The 23,129-nt window shown below is 35.8% G+C and overlaps 3 protein-coding genes across 5 annotated transcripts in view; all 3 read left to right on the top strand.

The window, feature by feature from the left end:
- Nucleotides 1–3,676, top strand: part of LOC116732250 (uncharacterized) — a 58,165-nt gene extending 54,489 nt beyond the window's left edge. For all 3 annotated transcript variants that reach the window (XM_032582292.1, XM_032582290.1, XM_032582291.1), the window contains exons 63-64: nucleotides 3,079–3,188; nucleotides 3,280–3,676. In XM_032582292.1, the coding sequence (XP_032438183.1) occupies nucleotides 3,079–3,188; nucleotides 3,280–3,336 (167 nt within the window). In that variant the 3' untranslated portion in view covers nucleotides 3,337–3,676. The remainder of the gene's footprint in view (nucleotides 1–3,078; nucleotides 3,189–3,279) is intronic.
- Nucleotides 3,677–6,546: 2,870 nt separating this feature from the next.
- On the top strand, nucleotides 6,547–12,950 carry LOC116733227 (titin homolog). The gene is made up of 6 exons (XM_032584008.1): nucleotides 6,547–6,821; nucleotides 8,292–8,330; nucleotides 9,206–9,399; nucleotides 9,493–9,683; nucleotides 10,492–10,574; nucleotides 12,019–12,950. Exons 1-6 carry the CDS (start codon nucleotides 6,547–6,549, stop codon nucleotides 12,881–12,883), a joined length of 1,647 nt encoding a protein of 548 aa, XP_032439899.1. The 3' UTR covers nucleotides 12,884–12,950.
- A 3,565-nt stretch (nucleotides 12,951–16,515) lies between these two features.
- Nucleotides 16,516–22,863, top strand: LOC116733226 (uncharacterized). Its single transcript, XM_032584006.1, has 11 exons — nucleotides 16,516–16,750; nucleotides 16,834–16,865; nucleotides 17,533–17,697; nucleotides 17,783–17,917; nucleotides 18,146–18,184; nucleotides 18,268–18,408; nucleotides 19,445–19,530; nucleotides 19,624–19,647; nucleotides 20,100–20,794; nucleotides 21,616–21,737; nucleotides 22,571–22,863. Exons 1-11 carry the CDS (start codon nucleotides 16,516–16,518, stop codon nucleotides 22,598–22,600), a joined length of 1,704 nt encoding a protein of 567 aa, XP_032439897.1. The 3' UTR covers nucleotides 22,601–22,863.
- Nucleotides 22,864–23,129: the final 266 nt, after the last annotated feature.

Below are 23,129 nucleotides of genomic sequence, written 5' to 3'. Positions count from 1 at the left end.
GAAACCTTGTTTTCCGGGGTAGTGTCTTTCTCGTTTGGTTCTTTTTGTCTCGCAGGTCCTAATTCGTGTTTGAGTTGTAATTCAGTTTTTATGTTTTCCTGCTGTGAGTTAAGCTCACAGCCGGAGGGAAGTTGTTGAAAAGCAGTCAGTTGTTTTAGGAGACTGTCTTTCTCAGCTTTAAGCTCGGTGATAATCTTCAGGTCACTCATCCTTTGCTCTGAATAAGTTTTAAACTCTTTATGTACATCCTGCTTAAATGTTTCTAACTGCTGTATTAGAGTCAAAACATTTCCTTCATATCTGGCTTTTAGTACTTGGTAAGTAACTGTTGCGAATTCCACAACAGATTGCAGATGTTTTATTACCTTAGTTGATTGCCTTTGGAGGAAAGCGATATCTTCTGCATTTTTCTGGTTGAGGTTGTCCTTCTCTGCTCTGAGTGAATTGATGAGCTCAATAAGATCATGCTTGGTTTTTTCCAAATTAGCTTCTGTCATATGAGTCATTTCTTGCTGATAATCTTTGTTTTGCTGTTTAAAGACAGAAACATCTGCTTCATACCTCGACTTTAGTTCTTGGTATGAACCATTAATCTGTTCTAGTTCTCTCACCAGGCATTTCTCAGTAACCTTGAAGCTTCTGATCTCCTTTGACATTTTCTCTATTAAATTTTGGTCCTGTCTGATCTTGTCTTCATTGACCATCTGCATGTCAGCCTGACGTTTCCTCTCACTGTCTGCTTCAGATTTGGACTGAAGCTCCTCGTATTTAGCCTTCATGTCGTCCAGCTCTTGTTGGAGTGCTCTGTTTTTATCTTTTAATTCCTCAATCCTTGACATGAACGCTCGCTCTGTGGCAATATGATCTACCTTCACTGTGTCTAGGTCCTCTTGCAGCTGCTGTTTTGTTTCGCTGTCCACCTCGGAATCGATAATTGCAGGGCTGAGAGTCTCTGGATTGTTGCCCTTTTCAATTGCCTGTAGTTGTTTCTTCAACTCGATGCTCCTGCCAATGAAAATCTCCTTAAGAGCTCTCTGCGTCTCTACCTCAGCTTTTGTTTCCTCCAGTTTTGTTTGGGTGTCGTCCAGCTTTTGGTTCTGGTCAAACAATTTTGCTTTCTCCATTTTTAAAAGAGAGGCAAGTCGTTGTATCTCTATGTGGAAATCAAAGGGAGGAGGTCTGTTCCCTACCCACCCATACTGACGTCCTTTGGCTAAATCACTGATGGAACAATTTTGGCTTTGATGTGCCATGTTTTGACAAAATAATACTTGTTCAAATCAGTCTGCTAACAATCTCACTGTAAAAGCGCTTTGCGTGCGTCTGAACTCCTCAGTTGTGCAGCAAGCAATGACAAGAAGGTAGAAGTTTGTTACATAGATAGAGAGCTGATGACATCACAAGCATGACTCTAGTTGTGACATCACAGAGTTTTCCTTCATCTTTGGAATGTGTTACCGTTGGTTACACTGTCTATGTTGTTATACAAGCAGTTTATGGAGAGACGTTTTTTTTGGCAATATTTACATAAAATGTGTGAATTTAGATTTCCAGATTTGTTTCATTGTGTCCAATGAAACATAAAACCTTTCAAAAGTATTCACACACTCACACTTTTACAAACCTGAAAGTTGCAAAGAAAAATGATACTCTCCTTTAAATCTCCGCCAGAGTGCGCATGTTCACCGCTGGGGGGCGCCAGTTCTCCATTGATTACATTTGTAAATATGCAACGGAAAACATTCAACATGCAACTTGTAGGTGGGAATTTTGGTATTTTTAGGACCAAAATGACAATAATTCATGTAAGTAATAAAAAAAACAAAAGGATTTTTTCCAAGTCAGTTTCTTTCAATAAAAACTTATAAAACTTTCATAAAAACTGCAGGTGTGAGTCTGGTGAATTTTTGGTTAAAACATGTTTGTTTTTCATTCAGTGGGTAGAAAATCCAGACGTTTTACTCAAGTAAGAGTAGAAATACTTCATAATGAAATTGCTCAAGTCAAAGTAAAGAGTACAGAGTAGTAAATATACCCCTAAAAGTTTATATTTTTTCAAAAAGGTTACTTAAATGTAACTGTATCTAGTTCCTAACCAACTCTGGGTACAGACTAGTATTAAGGAAGAATAATTTAAAATTAACTTTGGACAAAACGTTTGGCTCTCTCTTCCTTACTTCCAGGTCCTCTCAGCGGGCGGCGTGCAGCCAGAGTGAAACAACAACACTGCGCGTTGACGTCACAGAATCACAGAGTTTAATCCCATACAAAGCAACGCATGAATCAATCACCAAAGCTGCAGAGGAACAGAGATATGCATTCTTTACCTTATACTAACAAAGACAGACAAGACAAAGACAGACAAAAAACAAAACAAAGACGCGTCTTTGGAGAGAGCTGATGAAAAAAAGCAAAATAGTGGCAGCTCTCTGAATTTTTTCTCCTGACGCTAAGTCTTATACTAAAGGTGTGTCTTGTCTTTTTAATATATGCACTTAAGGCGTTCCTCTAGTTGACCAACTGGAAACATGGTATTAATACTTAGAAAAATGTCTTAAAAATTAAATGTTAGTGGTTTCAATCTTCTATGTTGTATTAAGATTCACACCCTCCCAGATGTTGGTGTCTTGCAGGCTTTTGATCTGCTGTGGACAGACCAGATGTCTCTCCCCCAAGCTCCAGTGCTTCTGCCCTGCAGGATATGCTAATTTTATGGCTTCGTGTGCTCTGGCCGCACAGCGGGAGGCCCCATTGAGGGATCTGCATTTGGCCCCTGTTTGTCTGAATCCTTAACACAAACCTGTTCAAAATGAAGAAATTTGTTCAAAATAAGAGTGTTGAATATACCTTTTACACATGCCGTAAGATTAACTGTATTAAACACTAAAAATAATCATTTTTCCTCAACACTAGGCAACACCAGAGGTTCTCATACTGTGCCATGAGTCCATGACTTGGTGTTAAAGTAGTTGTACCTTTAATGTCCAGATTTCATAATAAAAGTTCTATTTACCTCACTGTGAAGTTTGATTAATTACTCATTATTCACACATTTTTCTTGTCTATTCTTCTCTTCAGGAAAGGAGTTTGTGAGCCGTAAGTGGGGGTATTTCTGTAACCTGTGTTGTGTTTCCTACCTGAAGGACGACCAGCACTGCAAAACCCAAACCCACTACGACAACCTGCAGGTTCACATAAAAACACATTAGAAACCGATCCACTGTTGCGTCTTTGAGACTCCTGCTTGGTTTTTATGTTTGTTTCTCTTTTACTTCTCAGAGATATTACCAGACGCGGGGGAAGCTAAAGCCTTCAAAAATGCTGAACCAAAGTTGAGGGACATCTTCCTGTTTGACCAGCTTGTTGGTTTTTGATGAAGAATGTGAAGCTGTTACTGATGATGCAGTTATTACTTGAACATACATTCTATTTACATTTCTCTGATTTTTCCTGAAACATCACTTTTTTGTATTTTTAATGATTGTCAGTTAATCTAAGCAGTAATTTTCAAATTGGTTAAGTGTAGCTAACGGAAGCATTTTTTTGTATAATCAATTTGTCACAATGTGAAGTAATTTTGAAGCATTGCTCTGGATTATCTAAATGTTATTTTGAGGTAAAATTACTTTTCTGACACAATTGCCATTTTTGTAAGAAAATTATAATGCCTCTAGGGGAGATTTGTTTTTCCCTTTTTCTTTTGTCATAATGAAAATTTTCATTTTAAATCCAGAGTTCTTTAAGTAAAATAAAATATAATTTTACACTAAAACTCAATGTGTGTGAAGCCTACTTTTCTATTATATGTTTTACTTTAGCTATTTTGTTTGGTGTTTTGTCTCTAATCATGGTAGAGGATGCTAGGATGCTACCCATGATATATTTAGACTTTGTCCTTGAGATAAAATACTTATTCACACCATGTTTGTCTTCTCTCTCATTAAAATATATATAAGTACATATACAAGTAAGTACCAATAAGTAAATCTCTTGTTTTGATCACCGGTTCTCCTAAAGCACAGGTGTCAAACTCCAGTCCTCGAGGGCCGGTGTCCTGCAGTTTTTAGATGCGCCACAGGTACAAAACACTAGAATGAAATGGCTTAATTACCTCCTCCTTGTGTAGATCAGTTCTCCCAGCCTTGCTAATGACCTAATTATTCTATTCAGGTGTGGTGCAGCAGAGGCACATCTAACAGTTGCAGGACAGCGGCCCTTGAGGACTGGAGTTTGACACCCCGTAAACGCTCGAACATCCAAATTGTAAACAGTTACGCTCTTATTTTGAAATTCAGCACCTGAACCGGATATGGCTAAATAGGGTCGCCATTTTTAAGCTGGCTCACCTGCTAACAGTTGATAATTTATGTTTAAAAAAAAAAGGGAAAAAAAGTGACAAACTGGTTAATTTTGTATAAGTAAGCTGAAAGAAAGCCAACTAAAGGTATGTAGAAATTAATTGTGAAAAATAAACGTGTACTGAAACAGTTTAGTTTAAAATTCCATCGCCGTTTGCTTAGTTGTTGTCTCGTTAGCATAATGGCTAACAAACGGATTTTACCCCCGCGCTAACGTTAGTCTATAGTTAAAATGCTGTTTTATAATGTTTTCTCTATCCCAGTATGCTCATATGCTCTAACTTTTAACATTGTTAATCCACCTTAATTAAGAATGTAGTCATAGCTTCATGATTTTTGTTTAAATGACAGATATCTCATTAGCATAATTTAGTTACCATTGTTTTTTTTTAAGTTACCATTGTGGTCGTCAAGTTAACGTGTAGTTGTGATTTATGCTAACCTATAAACTTTTACTTTTTAATCTTTGCACATTTCACACACACACCCACCCACACACACACACACACACAACTGTTAATTAGAATGTAAACAAAAAGCTAGCAAGCTAATTTGTTTGGGCAACTCGAAAAGCAAACTGGTAATTTTATAGATTACTTGCACACAAAACAAGTGTTGCCAAACATGGGGCGCCTGATTGTATGGTAATTAAATAATTAGCCAACACCTATTGCAGAAATAAATTTTTTCTTGTTCTATAAACATAATGCAATCAGTGAGGTGGTGCAAGTAACAAATTATATAATCTGGTAAATAGTTCTTATGATGAAATGTGGTTAAACCAACAAATTATTGCAAGTTTACAGATTTTAATTTTCTTGGTAGAAACATCTTTAACATTATTCAGTTTCATAATTGAAGCAGTTTCTTATAGCTCTTATGTCTGTTCATTTACAGAGCAATAACTGTATTTGAAGAATGATAAAAAGTTAAATTAAATGGTTATGATTTATATAAATTTTGCATTTTCTGGATGTATTTTCTATAACATACTTTTTGTGCATCACTTCACTACTAGTACATAAAGGGCATTTTAGATAGTTTGTTGCATATTCTGACATCCTGAGGAACAGAAACCTCCATTTAACATCTTTCTTTACCCTTTTAGCGCCGTGGCTGCTGGAGCATTTGGTACAAGGAAGATTTGGTCATCTGTTTCCTGTTGTATCTGGTAGCTTTGCACAACTGTGCTGTGGATAGCAAGGCTATCAGTTTAACACCAAACATTGTAACAACGCCAAGCTATGACACAATAATGTTTTCATTTCTCTAACCATCAGCCTTCATTCCTTTTCTGATATTTATAACATCCACACTGGGAAGCACAGATTTGAAATCTTTAAAAGTAGAAACACTTGTTTCTAAAACATCAAAAAAGATGCTTTCTTCTTCAAATTGCTCTTCTTCTCAAGGACCTTCAGACTTTGATATGGATGAATCTGGTTCTTCCACAATGAATTCATCACATTTTACAGACGAAACTAAAAGTATAAGTGATATTAGAGTCGATGTCAGCAGGAAACAAGACAACAATGACAAAGCTGGGACAGAGGAACCCTATCCTTTCCCCGATAGCCCAGAGAATATTCTGGAACTGGCCACTAAGATCCTCCAACGGTTTGGGCTTGAAAAAGAAGATTTGGAAAGTCTTCTCTCCTACCCCGAAGACCAGGTCACTGTAACAAATCTGCCTGCCATCTTGGAGCAAATCTGCATTATGAAGAAAAAGAAAATAACTGATGGTTCAAACTTTCCACGTGTCACAAGCACAACTGGATTTGACCATTTTAGTTGTTCAGAAGGTGAACAGATTCACAGAGTCGATCAAAATGTTGGATTTGATGGAGTTTTGGAAGAAACCAGTAAAAGGAGGAGCTCAGCAGAGGTGAAAAACTGGGATTCACATGTTCAGAAAAGCTCTTCCACCAGTTGTAGCTCAGTCAGGACCTTTGTGGACCATCCACCCAATAATTCGAATAACCTGCAGACCCAACCAAGTCGTAGTTTACAGTCCATTCTCTCCTTGTTTCCTCTGGTGATGCAAGAAACCGGTAGAAGTTCTGCCAACTCTGAAGGATCTGAACCAAAATCCAACTGGAGTTCAACACCTGAAATGAAACAAATTGCTGAAATTAAGCAATTTGTTTCAATACCTAAAGACGAAGACCCTGGCCAGGCCATTAATGACATGTCCAAAAATGAGAGTAAAGCTAACGGACAAGTTATAATTGCTGTTGAAACGAAGAAGAATCAAAAATCAAACCAGAAGTACGAGAAGACACAAAGTTACTCTGATTTAAATCCAGCTTCTCCTCCATCCATGAGGCCAACGTGTCTGCCTGAGGCAGCTTCCACCCACTGGCTGCTGCAGCCTTCAGGCAGAGCGTTCCTACCTGATCCAACTGGTTTCAATGGTCTGCCTCCACAAGCCATGATGGAGGATTACACTGCTGCCAAACCAAGGTCGTTCCCACACACCTGTTCTCTCTGCAGCACCGTGTGCGTTAATTTTAAGGTGTGTACTTTTCTTCTGATCCCTCCATTGACAAGTTAACTAAAAGTTAAAGTTAAAACCTTTTCAATTGTAGAATTCACTTTTACTTTAGCTAATGCTGAAATGATTAATCAAATATTGAAATAATCGATTTAGTAATTTATTAATTAACTCGGGTATACAGTTAAAAAAAGAGAATTTGTTGGAAAAAAATGTATTCAGAGCAGTAATTCAGCATAAACTACAAAATAGATTCAATTTGCATTTAAGATAAGAACACCTTTCGATGTCCATGCTTTTACATTGACATCAAAATGTAAATGGCATTTTTAAATTCATCCAGTTCAAATTCACTAAATAAAGTGTTTATTTTTTTATTTAAAAAATATTTAATTATTTGTTGTATTTCTAATGTTGAATTTTAAATGAAAATCTGAAGAATGCGTCAACTTATCAGAATAATCGATTAATACTTAAATAATTATGAGTTGTAGCCCTAATTATAGCACAACAAGGTTTTTGTTAAAATAGTATAAATAACTGCCATTTCATGTAGAAATATTTAAATTTAATGTTTTGTAGAAACTTATAACAAAAGTTTCACAAAAATTAAAAGGAAAAATAGTAACAATTTCTTGTTAAAGGAAACCATAACCGTGAATATTATTTTATCATTTATCATCGTAAAAATTTATTCTAATGAAAATAAATTCTAATTAATTCACCCCAAAACTGTCAAATTTTAAAACAAACTTTCATACTATTTTTTCCAGTTTTGGTTTCATAAAGACGTCAATAAATATCGAATTCAAAACTATAATTAAGTGTAGTTAGTATGTGGAATTTAATGACATAAATCACATGTTTTTATGTCATTGGTGTCCTGAAGAATTATTTAGATACAACAGATATGCTGGCTTATGTCTGTTTGTTGGCATAAAACTTAAATATGTTGAAAATGAGAAAAGAAAAAAATAACCCAGAAGAAATTGGTTAAATTTTCAAAATGAGCAACTTTTATAAAGAAACGATGCTCCTTCTGGCTGCACTGATTAAAATGTTTTTTTGATGAGTTTCCTGTAACATTTGCTGCTCTTCCTGCCAGGAGTGGATCATTCACCAGAATATCAGCTTTCATATCGAGGCCTGCATTCTCTTCCGCAAAACGTCAGTGACTTTTTTTAAAAGCTCAGTTTAATATTTGTTCTCTGTGATTTATGGATGTTTATCTTTTTGTTGAGTTATCAAGAATATTTTAGGATTTTTAAGAGATTTTTGCTGTTGCTACAGTAGAAATTCCTAATACAACATTCTTTTTTTTTTTCCTTTTCTTTTTTTAACGTTTTGCCCTACCAAGAGAAAAAACTAATTCTGACTTTTTATTGAAGAGAATCTGTTAAAAAATTTGGATTTTTTTCAATTTTTCTGTTTTCCTACAGATACCCAAACTGGGATTGTAGAGTACCACTGTTTGAGAGGTAAGTCAAATAAAAATCCTTAGTCTCCATTTTTAAAAAGTATATTTTGAGGTTATTTTCTACCAATTAAATGATGTTTTTATTTTATTTTATTTTTGTAGTTTTCCTTATAAAGACCCCTCCACCTCTGCTCAGACATTCCAGCGTTACGATCACAGAGTTGGGTCTGAGATCCGGTCCAGATCCAGATCCAGATCCATCAGTTCATACAGACTGGAGAATAAATGTTACAGATCCAGGAGCAGTTCCTGCTCTCCAGGTCCTCATTTCCGCGATGCTTTGATGAATAGAAGCAAACCAGAGGAGTGGGAGGATCCAAACACTCACAGGTCGGTGAGATGCGAGCAAAATTCTCATCGGTAATACTGGAAAATCTTTAGGGGAAATTTAAAGATGACTTATTATGCTTCCTTGACGACATTAGGATACTTCTATGCTCTATTTATGTTCATTAAATTTTTTGCGCAAAATAATTCTTAGGTAATGAGATTTCCGTCTGGTCTGTTCTGTTTTAGGGCCTCTGTCACTTTAAATCCAAATAAGTTGCTGCTGGCCATGAGTTCCGTTTGGGTTGCTAGGTGATGAGTCTGGGCCTGGCATCTGTTGCTAGGTTACGGGGCAGTGCCTGCTCATTTGTTAGATTCCAGAAGTTTTTGAAAGGGCTCATTTTCCAGACAGCAAAAAAAACATGAACTTATGCTGAAAAGTGAATTTTTTTAAAAGTGCTGCTGTTTTTAGAAGCAGTAGAAACCCAAACGGAAGCACAAAATGTGAATTTTGCATAATGCATCCATTTAAAAGCTTTCTTGATGTCAGAAAAACTGCTGATAATTTACAGTTTTTAAAGTCTTCAACCTGATTTTGGTTTCCTGCAGATCTCTCTCACCACCTTCGACGTGGCGTGACCGTTCGGATTCGAGGAGCCATCGGAGGCGATCTTCATCCGGGAGGAGCAAGAAGAAAAAGTCTTCATCCGACCAGAGACGCAAGAGACCAACAAGGTCATCCACTAAACGGCTGAGGTCAAGCAGAGTAGAGCAGCTGACCAAAAAGCTGCTGAGAACATCAGGTTGGAGTAGCAGAACAGCTTCTGTCTGTATAATTTTGAAAAGAGATCCGCCACAATGATGAGCCTCTGAAACAAACGTTTTCTCTCCTGCAGCTGTCCAGTCGCTTATGAAGAAATCGCAACTTAAATCTGTGGTCAGAACTCTGGTTCCCATCATCTTGGCTGAACTCAGGAACCTGAAATCCTCTTCTTCTCATTCATCAAAAAAGAAATTGGATTCAAATTTTTCCAAAGTGAAATCTGACCTTCAGATCAGTGAACCTGGTTTGTCCAGAAAGCCTCAGGTTAGCGCTAAGATGCATTTTAAACTCAATTTATTCAAATAAACAGTTTGTTTTAGTCTTGTCTCCAATTTTCTGAATGTGAAAATGCTACATCTTACAATAATAACAGTAATAATATTTTTAAATTATTTTTTCGGCCATTTTTTAACTTTTCCATACAAAAGTAAGAAAAAAACAAAAAAATAAATGCGTACACCATACTGAAAAAAAAAAGACGAAATGGATAAACAATTATATAAATTCACAGTTTTATTCTACTGCAGATATAAAACATTTACAGATAGATGGAAAAATTATTGTAGTAATTAACTTGTTCATACTTTTTTAGTTATTGTACTGATTTTATTTTACACATTACACAGACAATAAAGTTTATTAATTCTGATTTTGTAAAACAATTGACAGCCAAAGAACCAAGTAGAGAGAAATTCGTACTTCAGTTAATTTTTAACAATTTACTTCTAGAAACTAAAGTTCTGCACATTTTCACAGCTACCAGATAGAAGTATTTTGTTAAAAAGTTCTGTGTAGTTTCCTTAAATTGTTTTGCTCTAATTAAACTTTTGCTCCAAAGATTATGTAATCATCAAAAACATTCTGCTTTTCAGGTGTTTTCTGTGTTATAAATTATCTGGACTAATACATATAAATAAAAGTAAATGTAATGTTATTGTGTATTTTAGCAGAGCTGTTTTTAAAGCCCAGACATGTTTTTTACAACCTTATCATCATTATTTAAGGTATTGGACATTAGTTTTGCTCTTTTTGCTCTTAAATGTCTTTAATCTGTGTATGCTTTAAAAACTAGGACGATGCACCAAAAGAGAAAAGGATGAAGAGCCTCGATATTCAAGGAACATCAGCCACTGTGGTTAAAGAAAAGGAGAAGCAGTTTGTATTTAATTTTATTCACACCTACATTTTTACATCAGTATGTTAAAATTTAATGTTTATTTTTATAGAATATACTTTCTAGAAAAAGTTTTCCTACTTAAAGGAAGCAGAGAATGACTTTGCAACAGTGAATTGTAATTTTTCTAAGTGTCTAGTCTTAAGAGGAAAAATAGATTTTTCATTAAAGTAAAATAGAAATATCATGTACTGTCTGAAATTGAGGGATACTAGCAGCAAAGTAAGAAAAAAAAGAATTAGATGACTTTATGGCAAACGCAAGAAAAAACATTAATGCTATTAGGAATAGCAGACCCTGATTAAAGAAATGTGCAACTGCAATTTTTAGTATTTTGATTCTAGGTGAGGATTTTAAAATGTGAGTGAATATTTGTGCAAAAAAAAAAAGCAATATACTGTTTACCAGAAATTTAAAAATTGTCCAAATAACATAAATAACATATAAACAACTTAAGTTTCAGTTTTTTTATTGCTTTTATTAAAAGAAAAAGTCAATAGAGGAGCCTAAAAAGTTGCTAAATATAGAAACTATAGTTACTTGGCCACGTCACTCAGTATTTTGCTCCGCCCACTTTTGGGACTTTTCAAAATTCTTTGGGGGGCAGAGTTAAGCTTTCACAAGGGGTAAGTTGCACTTTGAAACCACTTTCTGTTTATCTAGCAAAACACATATAGCGCATATTAGTATTAAATATTAATCAAATCTTATTTAAGAATATGATGGAATAGAAATATAATTTACTCTCCCTCAGTGGAGAAATTCAGGTATACCTGCAGCGAAGTAACTGGAAAAAAAAGTAAGTTACTGTACAGTTATGACAAATTTACAACAAAAGAAGAAGAAAAAAAATATTGAACTTATTAGCAATAGATCCAGATTCAAAGAAATATGCAACTCAGTGGGATCATTTTCTATACATTTTCTTTTTTAGATTTTGATTCTAGGTGATTTAAAAATATACAAAATGTGAGTATATTTGTGCAAAAAAAGGAAAATTACAAGAAATTTAAAAATTGTCAGTTATTGCAGAAATATGAACGTATTTTGAGTTCTTTGATTGCTTAAAAAATATTGATGGAGAGGTCTGAAAAGTCACTAAATATAGTGACAAAGTTTTTAAGTTGCCAACAGTGCATTATCACAGGTGGCCACGCCCCTCAGTATTTTGGCTCCGCCCACTTTGGGGGAATTTTTACATTGGTTTTTTTTCTGGGGTGGAGTTTTGCTTCCACATGGTTAGTTGCACAGCAACTGCTTAACAGATTAGTGCTAAATGTTTAAATATTATTCAAAGCAACAAACAATTATAAGTGGGCATTACTGCAATCAAGGAAAGTTTCTCTTTTTTTAGAGCAATTTTAGAATGGACACATTCAAACAGTAAGTCTTTTCTACCTTCAGCTCATTTTCTTTTCTTCTTAGATTATCTGTGGAACCAAAAGTCTTCAGAAGACGACCAACCAAACCTGTGTCCAGCACTGATCTGGCTCTACATTCAACTAGAAATAATGCATCTTTACCAAAAAGAAGGATGACAACAAGCAGACGCATTTCAAAAGCAAAAGCTTTGGTTTCCAAAGCAAGAATTATCCTAAACCGGCCGTTTGTCAGATCTCTAAAAGTAGGAACTGTTAAATTTGAGGTGAAAAAACAAGTTTCAAAGCATCTAGGAGCTACAAAGTTGATGTTTACAAAGAAGAAAGTGGCTGGTAGTGACTCCAAAAAAACACAAAAAGAGTTTAAACAATCTCTGAAGGGACTGGAAGAGAGAACTACAGAAGAAACGAGACAGAAACCTAAAATTAGAGTAGAACATCTACAGGAAGATGTGAGCAAAGAAGAAATTAAAGAAAATGAAGATCTTATGGAGATAGAAAACCTGGAAACTCTTCAGACCAAAGAGTTTGAAGATGCTGAAGCTCTGAAACATCTGGAAATAAGATCAGCAGATTGTGTGGAGGTTAAAACTACAACTACAGTCAAACTACAGAGGAATTTATCCAGTAAACCAGCAGAGAGTTGCACATCAAGCTGCTCCGTTTTTACACCAGAACCAGCTGATCCGCCTCAGACTGAACAGAATCTCCTCAAAGCTCCAACGCCTTCAGTTGGTTCATCATCACAGAGTCAGAGTGAAAATCAGATTTCCTCCTCACGTCAGAGGACTGAGGCTGACGCTTTGGAAACAGGAAGTTCACCTGATTTCAAGAAACGGCAGAAAAGAAAGAAGAGAAAAACAAAGAAAAAAGGTAAATTTAACAACATAAACCGATCAAAGAACACCTGATGGTATTTTTCCTTTCTGGTATGTGAATCCTATAAAAGTCACAGTGATTTTTGTTTGTTTTTCTGTAAATTTGTTGGTTTTGGCTCATCATGGGGTCTGCTAATAAAGACACATCATGGTTTATTTACCAACTTCATAAAGTATTGTGTTTTTTTTTTTTTTATTGTAGTACAATTCATTTTATTTTTATAGGGCCAGTTCACAACATGTTGTCTCGAGGCAGAAAAAAAAGAATTCAATCTCTTCTTGTATCCATTCTAACTTGATCTCAGTTATCAGACAATACAATCAAGTTCAGATTATTATTCAAAGTAGTTTAAAATGTTTTTTGTTATAAGGAAACACAGCTGATTGCATCGAGTCATTAACTTGCAGGATTCACAACGAACACAGACAGTTGTTTGCGTTGACTCGTTAACTTTAATCCCCCAAACTGAGCATGCATGGATGACAGTGGAGAGGAAAACCTCCCCTTTAACAAGAAGAAATATGGCTTGAAAATAAAATCTTTTTTTTTCTAATACCAAATTTCATTTCTGATTTTAAAAGATTTTATTTGTCCCTCAAAACACAAATTACAAACAGAAAATAGATTTTAAAAATGGCTTTTATTCCAAGAATTCCCACTGGGAGTTGACCTGAATTCAACGTCAAAATAATTAAACGTTGTAAAATACGTTTGTGGTAGTTTTTGGGTGGGTAAACATCAAATGCATTGGTTTAAAAAAAAAAAAAAAGAATCATAATTTTTATAAAAATTAACTCTTGAAGATCAGAAAATTTGATTAATCGGTAAATTTGATGTATATCCTGCAGCAGTGTCTCAATGTAATCCGTCAGGAGGAACTCCAGCTACCAAAACGAGTCGTTCAGCTGCCGCCCCGACCTTCAAAGAAAACCTGGTGAAATGTCTGAGTGAAAAACAAATTGGTAAAAAAAAAATCAGTAAAATAAAAGCTAGAAAATCTGTAGATTAATCTTAACTGATGTATGTAAATCTTTGTTTTGACTCTCTTCTCCAGATTGTTTAAGCAGGAGAACCATTATGTCTCCGAAGGTGAGTTTTTATTTAACAGCTATGAACCGCTTCTCTAAAAACACATCTTGAATATCCGCTTCCCAGAGTTAAAACGTTTGCTTTAAACTGACCCAAACTATACATTTTTAGTTTTAATCGTAAGCTTGATACACTTTTTAATTTGTCTTAGGATCAGTAATGCAAATATAACCATTTTTTTGTCATGTTTCTGTCATTTACTGTGACTAAATCTAAATTATGTCCCAACCTTTTGGTTCCACATAGAGCCTAGTCTATAGTTGAACAGGAAAATGTAAAATCTGTGTGAACATTTCTCTACTAATCTATTTTTCTCAGCTGGCTTTCCTCGATGCGAAGGTGCTGCTCATAACGAACCTGCCCAGGTATCTCGACGGCTGCTACAGAGAGGATGACGTTGCTGATCTGCTGCGCCCGTTTGGTTTCATCTTTAAGGGGAGCAACATCTACGTTATTCCTGAAACGTGCATGGTGGGTAGCAGATACATCAGAGATTTACCTTTTTCTCTTCTTAACCAAGACATCACTGGAGATAAAAACCTGAAAATCCCTCCCAGTAAGGCCTTAGAAACTTTGGCCGTTTGTGCAGTTTTCATTTGTTTTATGCATTTTCTGAACCAGAATGGAGAAATATGAATAAAAACATGAAGAAAAGCAGCCGAGAATTCAAGGAAAATTTCCAGTGAAGTTGCAAAAAGCGAAGATTTGTATATTTATATATGCAGTAAGGAATAAGAAGTCAGCAGAAATGTGGTCTGAGGTCTGGTGCTGGAGGACACCTAACAAACCAACACTCGTAGGAGGGATTTAAAAGCACTCTGTATATGTAAATGTACATTTGTTATTTGTAAGAAAGAGTATAATTCAAGGTTTCTCCTGATTCAACAAGTGATTTTTAAAATGTTTCCATCTTTGTGACAAAGACTTCTGCGATTTTGGTTGAACAATGTCTTCACTTCTGCCATATAAGTCCAGTTAAAATGTATGAATGCTATAATTATTAAATTGACTCCTTAATATTTTTGTTTATAGGCGTTTGCCCTGATGCCGTCTGTGAAAAGTGTTCAAAACATCGTGGCTTATTCCGACCAGAACCACATAGTTTTCAAAGGATCTAAACTGTCAGTCGCAGTTGTTCACAACATGGTTTCCATGACGCCAGTAAGAATATTTACATTTTATGTCTTTACATTTCAAAATATGAGAATTCACAAATTTATTCAGTATAAAAGCAAGAGTATGTTATTTTGTAAATGAGCAAAGGGTATAATTTGACGCAAAACAAACAGGCAGTAAAAATTTTAAGATTAAAAAGTTATCACAGTTGTTTAAGTAAGTAAAAGCTATATAGTTACTATTTATTTTTGAACAAGTTAAGATAAAATTTACTGAGATTTTCCTCAAGATCAGTGAGTTTAAATTCTTTAAAGAAATCGAATAACTTTTTTAGAATCTCAGTACAAATGAATCTGAAGAAACACATTAACTCTGTTTCTGTGTTTGTTTCAGTTTGACTTTTATTCATTTCTGATCAAAAGGACCCATTCTGTACGTATCGCATTGTTTCTGACTTTGATACAGATTTTTATTTCAGAATAAGTGATTGCAGAATAAAATAACACATCTTTGTCAACAGAAACTGAAGGACGATGGAGGAAGTTTGATCTTCATCCACAACATCTCCCAGAGCGAAGCCGGCGCTCTGAGGGAAACTCTGATAAAAATCGGCTCTGTGAGACGATACCTGCCTCTTCTCAACAAGGTGCTGAACTGCAGCGTCTCACACACGTGTGTGAGGGTGTGTGTAGAAAGAAGTTGAATTATTCCTTTGTGTGTTTCAGGTGTTTGTTGAATTTAAAAACAGACAAGAGGCGGACATGTTGGGAGTTTGGTACAGCCTGCTGAAGCGCTCTCCAGCTCATCATGTCTTCAGGATGAAAATACCTCAAATCAACAGTCTTTCTCCACGTCAGTTTCTCTTTTAGGACATAAATGTTGAAATGTTGCCGCCCTGAAAGCAACGGCCTTTTGTGGAGCCATCAGAACCAAGAATGGAGGGATTAGGATTGGGACAGTTTGAGCCGGATAATCTGTTAACCTCCTCCCTAAGCTGCTATGGCCGTCTGAAGAAATACACCAAAAACAACCAATCAGAGCCAAGGGGAGGGTCTTAGCGCTGTCAGTCAACCTCATGTACTCAAAGCTAGATGTGCTAATGACGGAGAAACAACTTACCGTTAAATGAAAACCATTTATCTACCATCATCAGAGGTTACGCTAACTAGCCGTTAGTATACCTTTGCTAGCTTACTAACTTTTTTTGAACAATCATGAATAAGTGCAGATTCATCGCCACTTGCCTGGAAATGTTTTTTTTACTTTTTTGAGGTTTTAGTCTTAAATTCAATTCACAATGGTCTTAAAAAGCCTTAAATTTGAGTTTTTCCAGAAACCCTGTTGGAGAAATGTTCCCTGATTTCAAAACTTTGGCTCGTAATTCCAATCTCCATTTGACATTCAGGTCAACATCAAAATCCCGAGACATTTTACTATGCTCCTGCAGACGCATTTCAACATGTCAAGGACAGACTTGAGAATCTACATAAGCAAAGCACTGACCTTCATTTTTATTTGTGCAGCACCAACAGTGCCAAGCAGAGCTTTGCCAGATGTTAGTGAAGCTGTCGATGGCGCCGTCGTCCCAACTATAAAACATGGCGTTCCTCAGGGCAGCACTCCTCCGTTCTGGATCACCATGACAACCAGCCCTTTAGTGTTTCCCACTTTCTGTCCCTGGTTCAACATCCCAGGTAAAAAATAAAAAGAAATGGAAACCATTTGGAGGCTTGATGTAGCTCACAATAAGTAACTGCATTAAATTTTTGTCTCGTAGATTATCTGACAGTCAGTCTGAACGGTTTAAAGGTAACTTCTTTTTTCTGCCTAATTTTGATCAAGAAGCAAAATAATTCTTGTTTGTAAAGTGGAGTCTATAGTTATAGAGGAATACAAAATCTTACCAAACAGTTTTTATCTTGCTTCTAGTGCAAACATCTTAGTACACTTAAAAAAAGACTAAACTAATTTATAAGTAGCTTTCCAGCAAGATATAGTAGCTTGTTATAAGTCTATAATTCCTTAAAATTGAAGAAAAAGTACTAGTTCCACTGGCAGATTATTTCATATGTAACATGGAAAAAATGTCATGTTATCAGTGAAATAATCTGCCAATGGAACTAGTACTTTTTCTTCAATTTTAAGGAATTATTGACTTATAACAAGCTACTGTATCTTGCTGAAAATCTACTTATAAATTAGTTTAGTCTTTTTTTAAGTGTACTAAGATGTTTGCACTAGAAACTAAACCAAAAATACTTGGTAAGAATTTGTTTTTGCAGTGTTCAGATATAAAACTATGTTGAATTTTCCATGCAGCAGAAATGTGGTCTGAGATGTAGTGCTGGTGGATACCTAGCAAACCAACACTCTGAGGAGGGATTTAAAATCGTTCTGTTTATGTAAATGTACATTTATTAAATCCCTCAGAATATTTTAGGCTTTTTTTTTCTATTTGTGCCTTTTCAACCTGTAGAAAACCATCAGCCAGGCCTCAAAGTTCTGCACCGTCATGCTAACGGGTTTGCCTGAGAGAAACTACACCCACCAGGACGTCGCTAAGCTAGTGTGGAAACATTTCCCCAAACAGAATCTGCAGACTCTGTTCTACAACGTGGTGGTTTTACCGCTACAGAGGAGGGTAACAACATCACATTATAGTTATTTATTAGATTTTAAAATCTCCCTGCGTCGTAACTTTTCAGTTTTCTCCCTCTCTGCTCCAGGCCTTTGTGTTTTTCAGCAGCTGGGACGGATGCAGTGATTTTGTCGGAAGTCACATCATAAATCCAGTTTTTGTTAAAGGCTCCAGGCTCAGTGTTCACCTGGTGTTGGAGGACATGCAGCCCGGATTCAGTGAGGTACGAGTTTATCCCAAACACTGAGGGAAATTATCAGCATTATAATAGTTCTGGGTTTTTCATGACAGTTTTTATTTCTCTGTGACTTTTTGTCTAATCCAGTTAGTTTTTTTATTTATTTAAAAAGAAATATATTAGGTAAAAAAAAATTAACTTTAGGTTTTCTTCTCATCTAAAACATCATAAAACATAACAACCACTATGGTTCCGTCCATGCTTTGTTTGCAGGAGACGATGTACCGATCTGTGATGAAGTGGAGCAACGCTGTGAGTCGTTTTGAACCGATCTGAGAGGAACCAGCAGCAGCAGCAGCAGCAGCTTCTAAACCTGCAGCTTTCTGTCTCTGCAGCACGTTTCTCAGCTCCGGCCTCTGGACAAGCGGCTGCTCTGCGTGGAGATCTCTGAACCTACAACTCACCTCGTCATGATGGTCATGAAAAAAGTGGCAACCGTTGCTCCTTTCGTCAACTTCCTGCCGCTGGCTAACAGGGTAACGACCCAAACGGCTGCACTAGTCCCATTCAGGGCAACTCGTCTCATTTCTGTCATAATATTTGGCACCACTTATAGGATTAATGAAGAACATAAACATTTAAAGAATGCTTGATTTGTTTGCAGAGACTGAAATTAAGAAACTAGATTTTCTTTATTTCGATTTTAATCTAGTCTGTGGAGGCAGGACAGATTATTTGTACAGCATATTTCAGGAGCAAGGCAATTTTACGTGCTTTATATGATAAAAAAATAAACATATTACATCACAGTGATATAATGAAGCAAAAACAGACTAAAATAATAAAAAAGCAACTCTAAACAGGTGGGTTTTAGTCTGGATTTAGCAGAACCAGAAGACCTGAGGGGTCTGGAAGGTTGCTATGACGGCAGCAGATCTTTAATGTATTGTAGTGTAAACCGTTCAGTGATTTATAAACTAACAGTGTTTTAAAGTCTATTCTCTGACTTACAGGGAGCCAGTGTAGGACTTTAGAACTGGGTGATGATCTCTAACTTCCTGGTTTTAGTCAGAACTCCAGCAGCAGCGCTCTGGATCTGATTGATTTTTTTTAGGCCAACCTGTGAAGACATTGTTTCAGTAATTGACTAAAGATAAACGCATGGATGAGTTTCTCTGTATCTCACGTAATCCTGGAAATGTTCTTCAGGTGATAGAAGGCTGACTTTGTAACTGTCTTTATGTGGCTCTGAAAGTTCAGGCCAGAGTTCATCTGCTGTAATAACTGAAGCTGTGCATTGACTCTAGATCGTTCCTCTTTAGGTCCAAAGATAATAACTTCAGTTTTGGCATTGATTGATTTGTTCCATTGGTGCTTGAATTGGTACTAAGTCACCTGATGACATTGTATAATGTAGAACAGTACATCATCTGCATAGTTATGATGGCTAATCTTATTTGTAATATGAGCCAGTGGGAGCAAGAAGTTATTAAATAAGAAGGACACCAGGATTGGACCTTGTGGAACCCCACATGTGAAGAGAATAATTTTTTTCCACTTGTCTTCTGTCAGATTGTGATTGAAATGGCTGAACCAAGCGGCGTAACAGCAGCTGTTCTCCAAATCTCACTGAACTCCTCACCAGAACACCAACTGTGGTATGTGTGTGTTTCAGTCGATCTGAGTGAACACAGATGATATCGGGCTGGTTCTGATCCATCTCATTTTTTATGTTTTTCCCTCCCAAACAGGAGCAAAGTTAAACGTATTGAACCGTGAGTATCGGATGTTTATTTGATGGTTGGGTCATTTATATAAAAGTGAAAACTTCACCAGTTTATTTCTTTGCAGTTTTTTGTTTTACGCTAAACTTTTTCTGAGACACTCGTTTCCGAAGTCATCATTTATAATATGCTCATAGTTTACAGTAAGAAATTCTTACTCTAGTGTTTAATGACTGAATGTCCTCAACCCAGTTTGGACCATAGTTGGTGGAAATGAGGTGAAATATAAAATCTTAAGTGAAATTTTTATAATTTATCAACAACTAATGGAAATAAATGGACAAAGGATAGATATGTAAAGTGTTGGGGACAAAAAGAGGTGTAGGAATTACTTTTACATAGTTTTTAATTTTTGTTAAACCAAAATGAAACCATTAAAAGAACCATGTTTAAAAATTAACTTGTGCAAAATAAACACACCAAACCTGTTTCTGCTCTTTAAGTTTAAAGAGTCTGAATCGGCGTCTTCGAGACTCAAGAGAGGCTGTGATAAACCTTGAATCGGACTCATCGATGAAACCAGCTGCTACATCAAAATCCAAACCAGACAAGAGAAACCTTCGTTCAGAACCAGAATCGCCATCAGAGGAGAATCTTTCTCCAAAGAGGAGGAAGCTGGAGCTGAGTGACCAATCCCAGATACTTTACAATAAAACTGAAGATGAAACAACCCAGAAAAAATGTCAGGAAGACCTTCAGGTCCATGTCAGTTCAACTGAAGATCAGACCAAAAACAAGACTAAAGTCCAGAAACCAGAAAGTCTCTCCAAGCTTCTGTCTGAAGACTTTAAACTTCACCAAACGATGGACTCAATGGAGGATCAACCAGAAACTAACAAAGAAAGCATCGCTGTCGCAACCAGAACCAAACCTCCTAAAGATGAAGAAATGGTTCACGAGACACAAAGGTTGAGTTTTCCTGAACGACGACGAGCTGGAAACATTTCCTATCAGAAAGCGACTGAAGACGATGAAGAGGAGGAAAGTCCAGCAAACGAAAAGAGAAAGCTCCCAAAGTCGTCTTTGAAAGTTCTCAGGAATCTGGATGAAGTGAAAGAGGAAGACGATGCGACGGAGGAAGAGTTGAGGGAAGGTTTATGGAGGGAAAACCTTCAGGATGAGGATGAGGAAAACTCAGGTCTGGATTTCTATCATCAATAATCAATGTTTCCATTTTGTCATATTTCTACAGAAAACTTCATTAATCTGACAAATGACACTGACACGCATCTGAAAAGTGTGGCATGCTTTTGTATTGGCCTCTTTTGAATCAAAGAAACTGCATCCTTAAAAAAATCAATTGATCTAAAATTAAGGCATTTAAGGAAAACCAGCCCTGTTCTCCATTCAATCCAAATGAAACAAGAAAAACTTTCACTTCAGAAAATGTAAAGACAAAAAGTGAGAAGTTAATCCAAAAGTATTCATACTGCAAACCCATAAAATTTACTGTAATGACGAATATATTCTCTTTCTCCTTCGTCAGTCATCAGTAACCGAAGTGATTTTGCTTCCAGTCTACATTTGTTTCCGTTGACATTTTAATCTTTTACTTGAAAGATAAAACAATGTGGCTCAATTTCTGCCAAAAAGTCTGAAAAGATTTAATTCATTTGACTTACAAGAAGAAAAGTGGAAAAATTGTCATTTTTTTCTTGCAAACTGACAAGATTAAAATGCACAAACTTACGATGTTTAGAGATGAGATATTATCTGATGGTGTAAAGTTCGCCATGGCGAGTCTGGACCCTGGAAATATTTTGAGATGGGAAAAAGGGCCAAATATTAAAATATATATTAGTTGTAGTATCATAAATTCATGCAGTTAATTGTGGACAATTGTAATTTTTTTCTTGCACATTAGATCTTTGAGGTAACATCCAGTGAAATTCAGTGAATCTAGTTTTCTAAGTCTCCAGGTTTTGTTTGTAATTAATCGTCGTTTGTGCTCGCCTGCAGCCGGTGAGTTTGTGGAGCCCATATTGGGTTTTTTCTGCTCCATTTGTTCGGTTTTCTTCCTGGACGAGAACGCAGCCGAGGATTCGCACTGCTGCAGCCGCTCTCACCTCCGCAACCTGCAGGTTCGCTTTAAAACCACAACGGTTTGAAACCCTTAAAGATTTCTGTAGAAAATCCTTGTAAGTGCTTCATATTTAAATCTGAAAAAATTGGAGAACGTTATTTACATACACCTGGAGTCAGGTAGTAACTAGTTACGTTTACTTTTAGACGTATTTCTACTTTTGCTTGAGTGAAATGTCTGGATTTTTCCCCCACTGAATGAAAAACGTGTTTTAACACAGACACACACCTGCAGTTAAAGTTTCATAAGTTTTTATTGAAAAAACTGATTTGGAAAAATTTCTCTTTTTCTACTTATACAAATTGTCATTTTGGTCCTGAAAATACCAAAATCTCCACTTTTTAATTTGGTCTGATGTAATTTTTAAATATTAAATGATTGATAATTTGATCAGTTACAGAACTTCAGTCGACTCTCTGGGTATTCTGCCCACCTATGCACAAAAGATACGTATCGTTTTATTTTCTTGCTGTCTGAAGTTAAATCAAACAAAACTCAAATTGTTTTAGGTCAGTTAGAATAAGAAAATTTTTTAGAGATTAAACAATTAATTTGAGCAGGAAGATAATTTACCTTAGCATGATTGAAACATTGAATTGTTTCAATGCAATATTTATTGATTCACTATAAACATAAAACGGTCATATTTTAGTTTATTTTATCTCTGTTGAATGCAGAAAATTGCAATATTAACAGTAAAAAAAAAGGATTAAAAGTTTTAAGTTAATTTGTGTTTTTATCTCCACAGTCTGAAAACTGGCCTTGAAAATGGTTGAACTTTTTTTTTTTTTACCAAACTCTGATCTTTGCTTCTCTTTGTCTGTTTGTCAGATTTATTACCAGAAACTTTTACAACATTAATCTGAGGAACGATGTGAAGGTAAATCCAATGTTTCATTTTGTCAACCCAACATGAATGTAAAGCCATTGGTTTGTTTTTTTTGGCTGTAAAGTTTTCCTTCATCTGCTAACTTAACTGCAGATTAAAGTTTTTCATTTCCTGTCATTTGGGTCCAGATCAGATCAGAACCAAGTCTGTTCACGCTCCAAAAAGAGCTAAAAATCATTTTTCTCTTCCTACATTTTAGTAGTTTATAGGTTTTCTAGTAAGGATTGGATGAGAAGTTTCTGTAATCAAGTGAACGTATTATAAATGTATCCTTTTGTTTAAAATATCAAATAAAACTAAAGATTGTTAGATAAAAAGTCACTTATAAACCACTGCAGTGAACATCAGCCTTTTTGTAGATATTTCTTTGGTAGAAAATACTTTAACATTTTTCAGCAAATTATTTACCAGACTTAAAACTATAAAATTCTAGTTCCATTAGCAGATTGTCTCAAGTGTGGGAAAAAAAAGGGAATGTTAAAACTAGTAATTTATCTAGAG

The sequence above is a fragment of the Xiphophorus hellerii genome, chromosome 14, assembly GCF_003331165.1.
Source record: "Xiphophorus hellerii strain 12219 chromosome 14, Xiphophorus_hellerii-4.1, whole genome shotgun sequence".
NCBI classification, from domain to species: Eukaryota; Metazoa; Chordata; class Actinopteri; order Cyprinodontiformes; family Poeciliidae; genus Xiphophorus; species Xiphophorus hellerii.
The sequence above is the reverse complement of the archived record's forward strand: the minus strand, read 5'-3'. Positions and strand labels throughout refer to the sequence as shown.

Coding starts and splice junctions, on each gene's coding strand:
- LOC116733227 (XM_032584008.1), top strand. CDS start 6,547: ATGTCCAAAAATGAGAGTAAAGCTAACGGACAAGTTATAATTGCTGTT. Junction 6,822..8,291: donor TACACTGCTGCCAAACCAAG/GTCGTTCCCACA, acceptor GTTTTCCTACAG/ATACCCAAACTGGGATTGTA. Junction 8,331..9,205: donor AGAGTACCACTGTTTGAGAG/GTAAGTCAAATA, acceptor GGTTTCCTGCAG/ATCTCTCTCACCACCTTCGA.
- LOC116733226 (XM_032584006.1), top strand. CDS start 16,516: ATGTCAAGGACAGACTTGAGAATCTACATAAGCAAAGCACTGACCTTC. Junction 16,866..17,532: donor TCAGTCTGAACGGTTTAAAG/GTAACTTCTTTT, acceptor TTCAACCTGTAG/AAAACCATCAGCCAGGCCTC. Junction 19,531..19,623: donor TCACCAGAACACCAACTGTG/GTATGTGTGTGT, acceptor CCTCCCAAACAG/GAGCAAAGTTAAACGTATTG.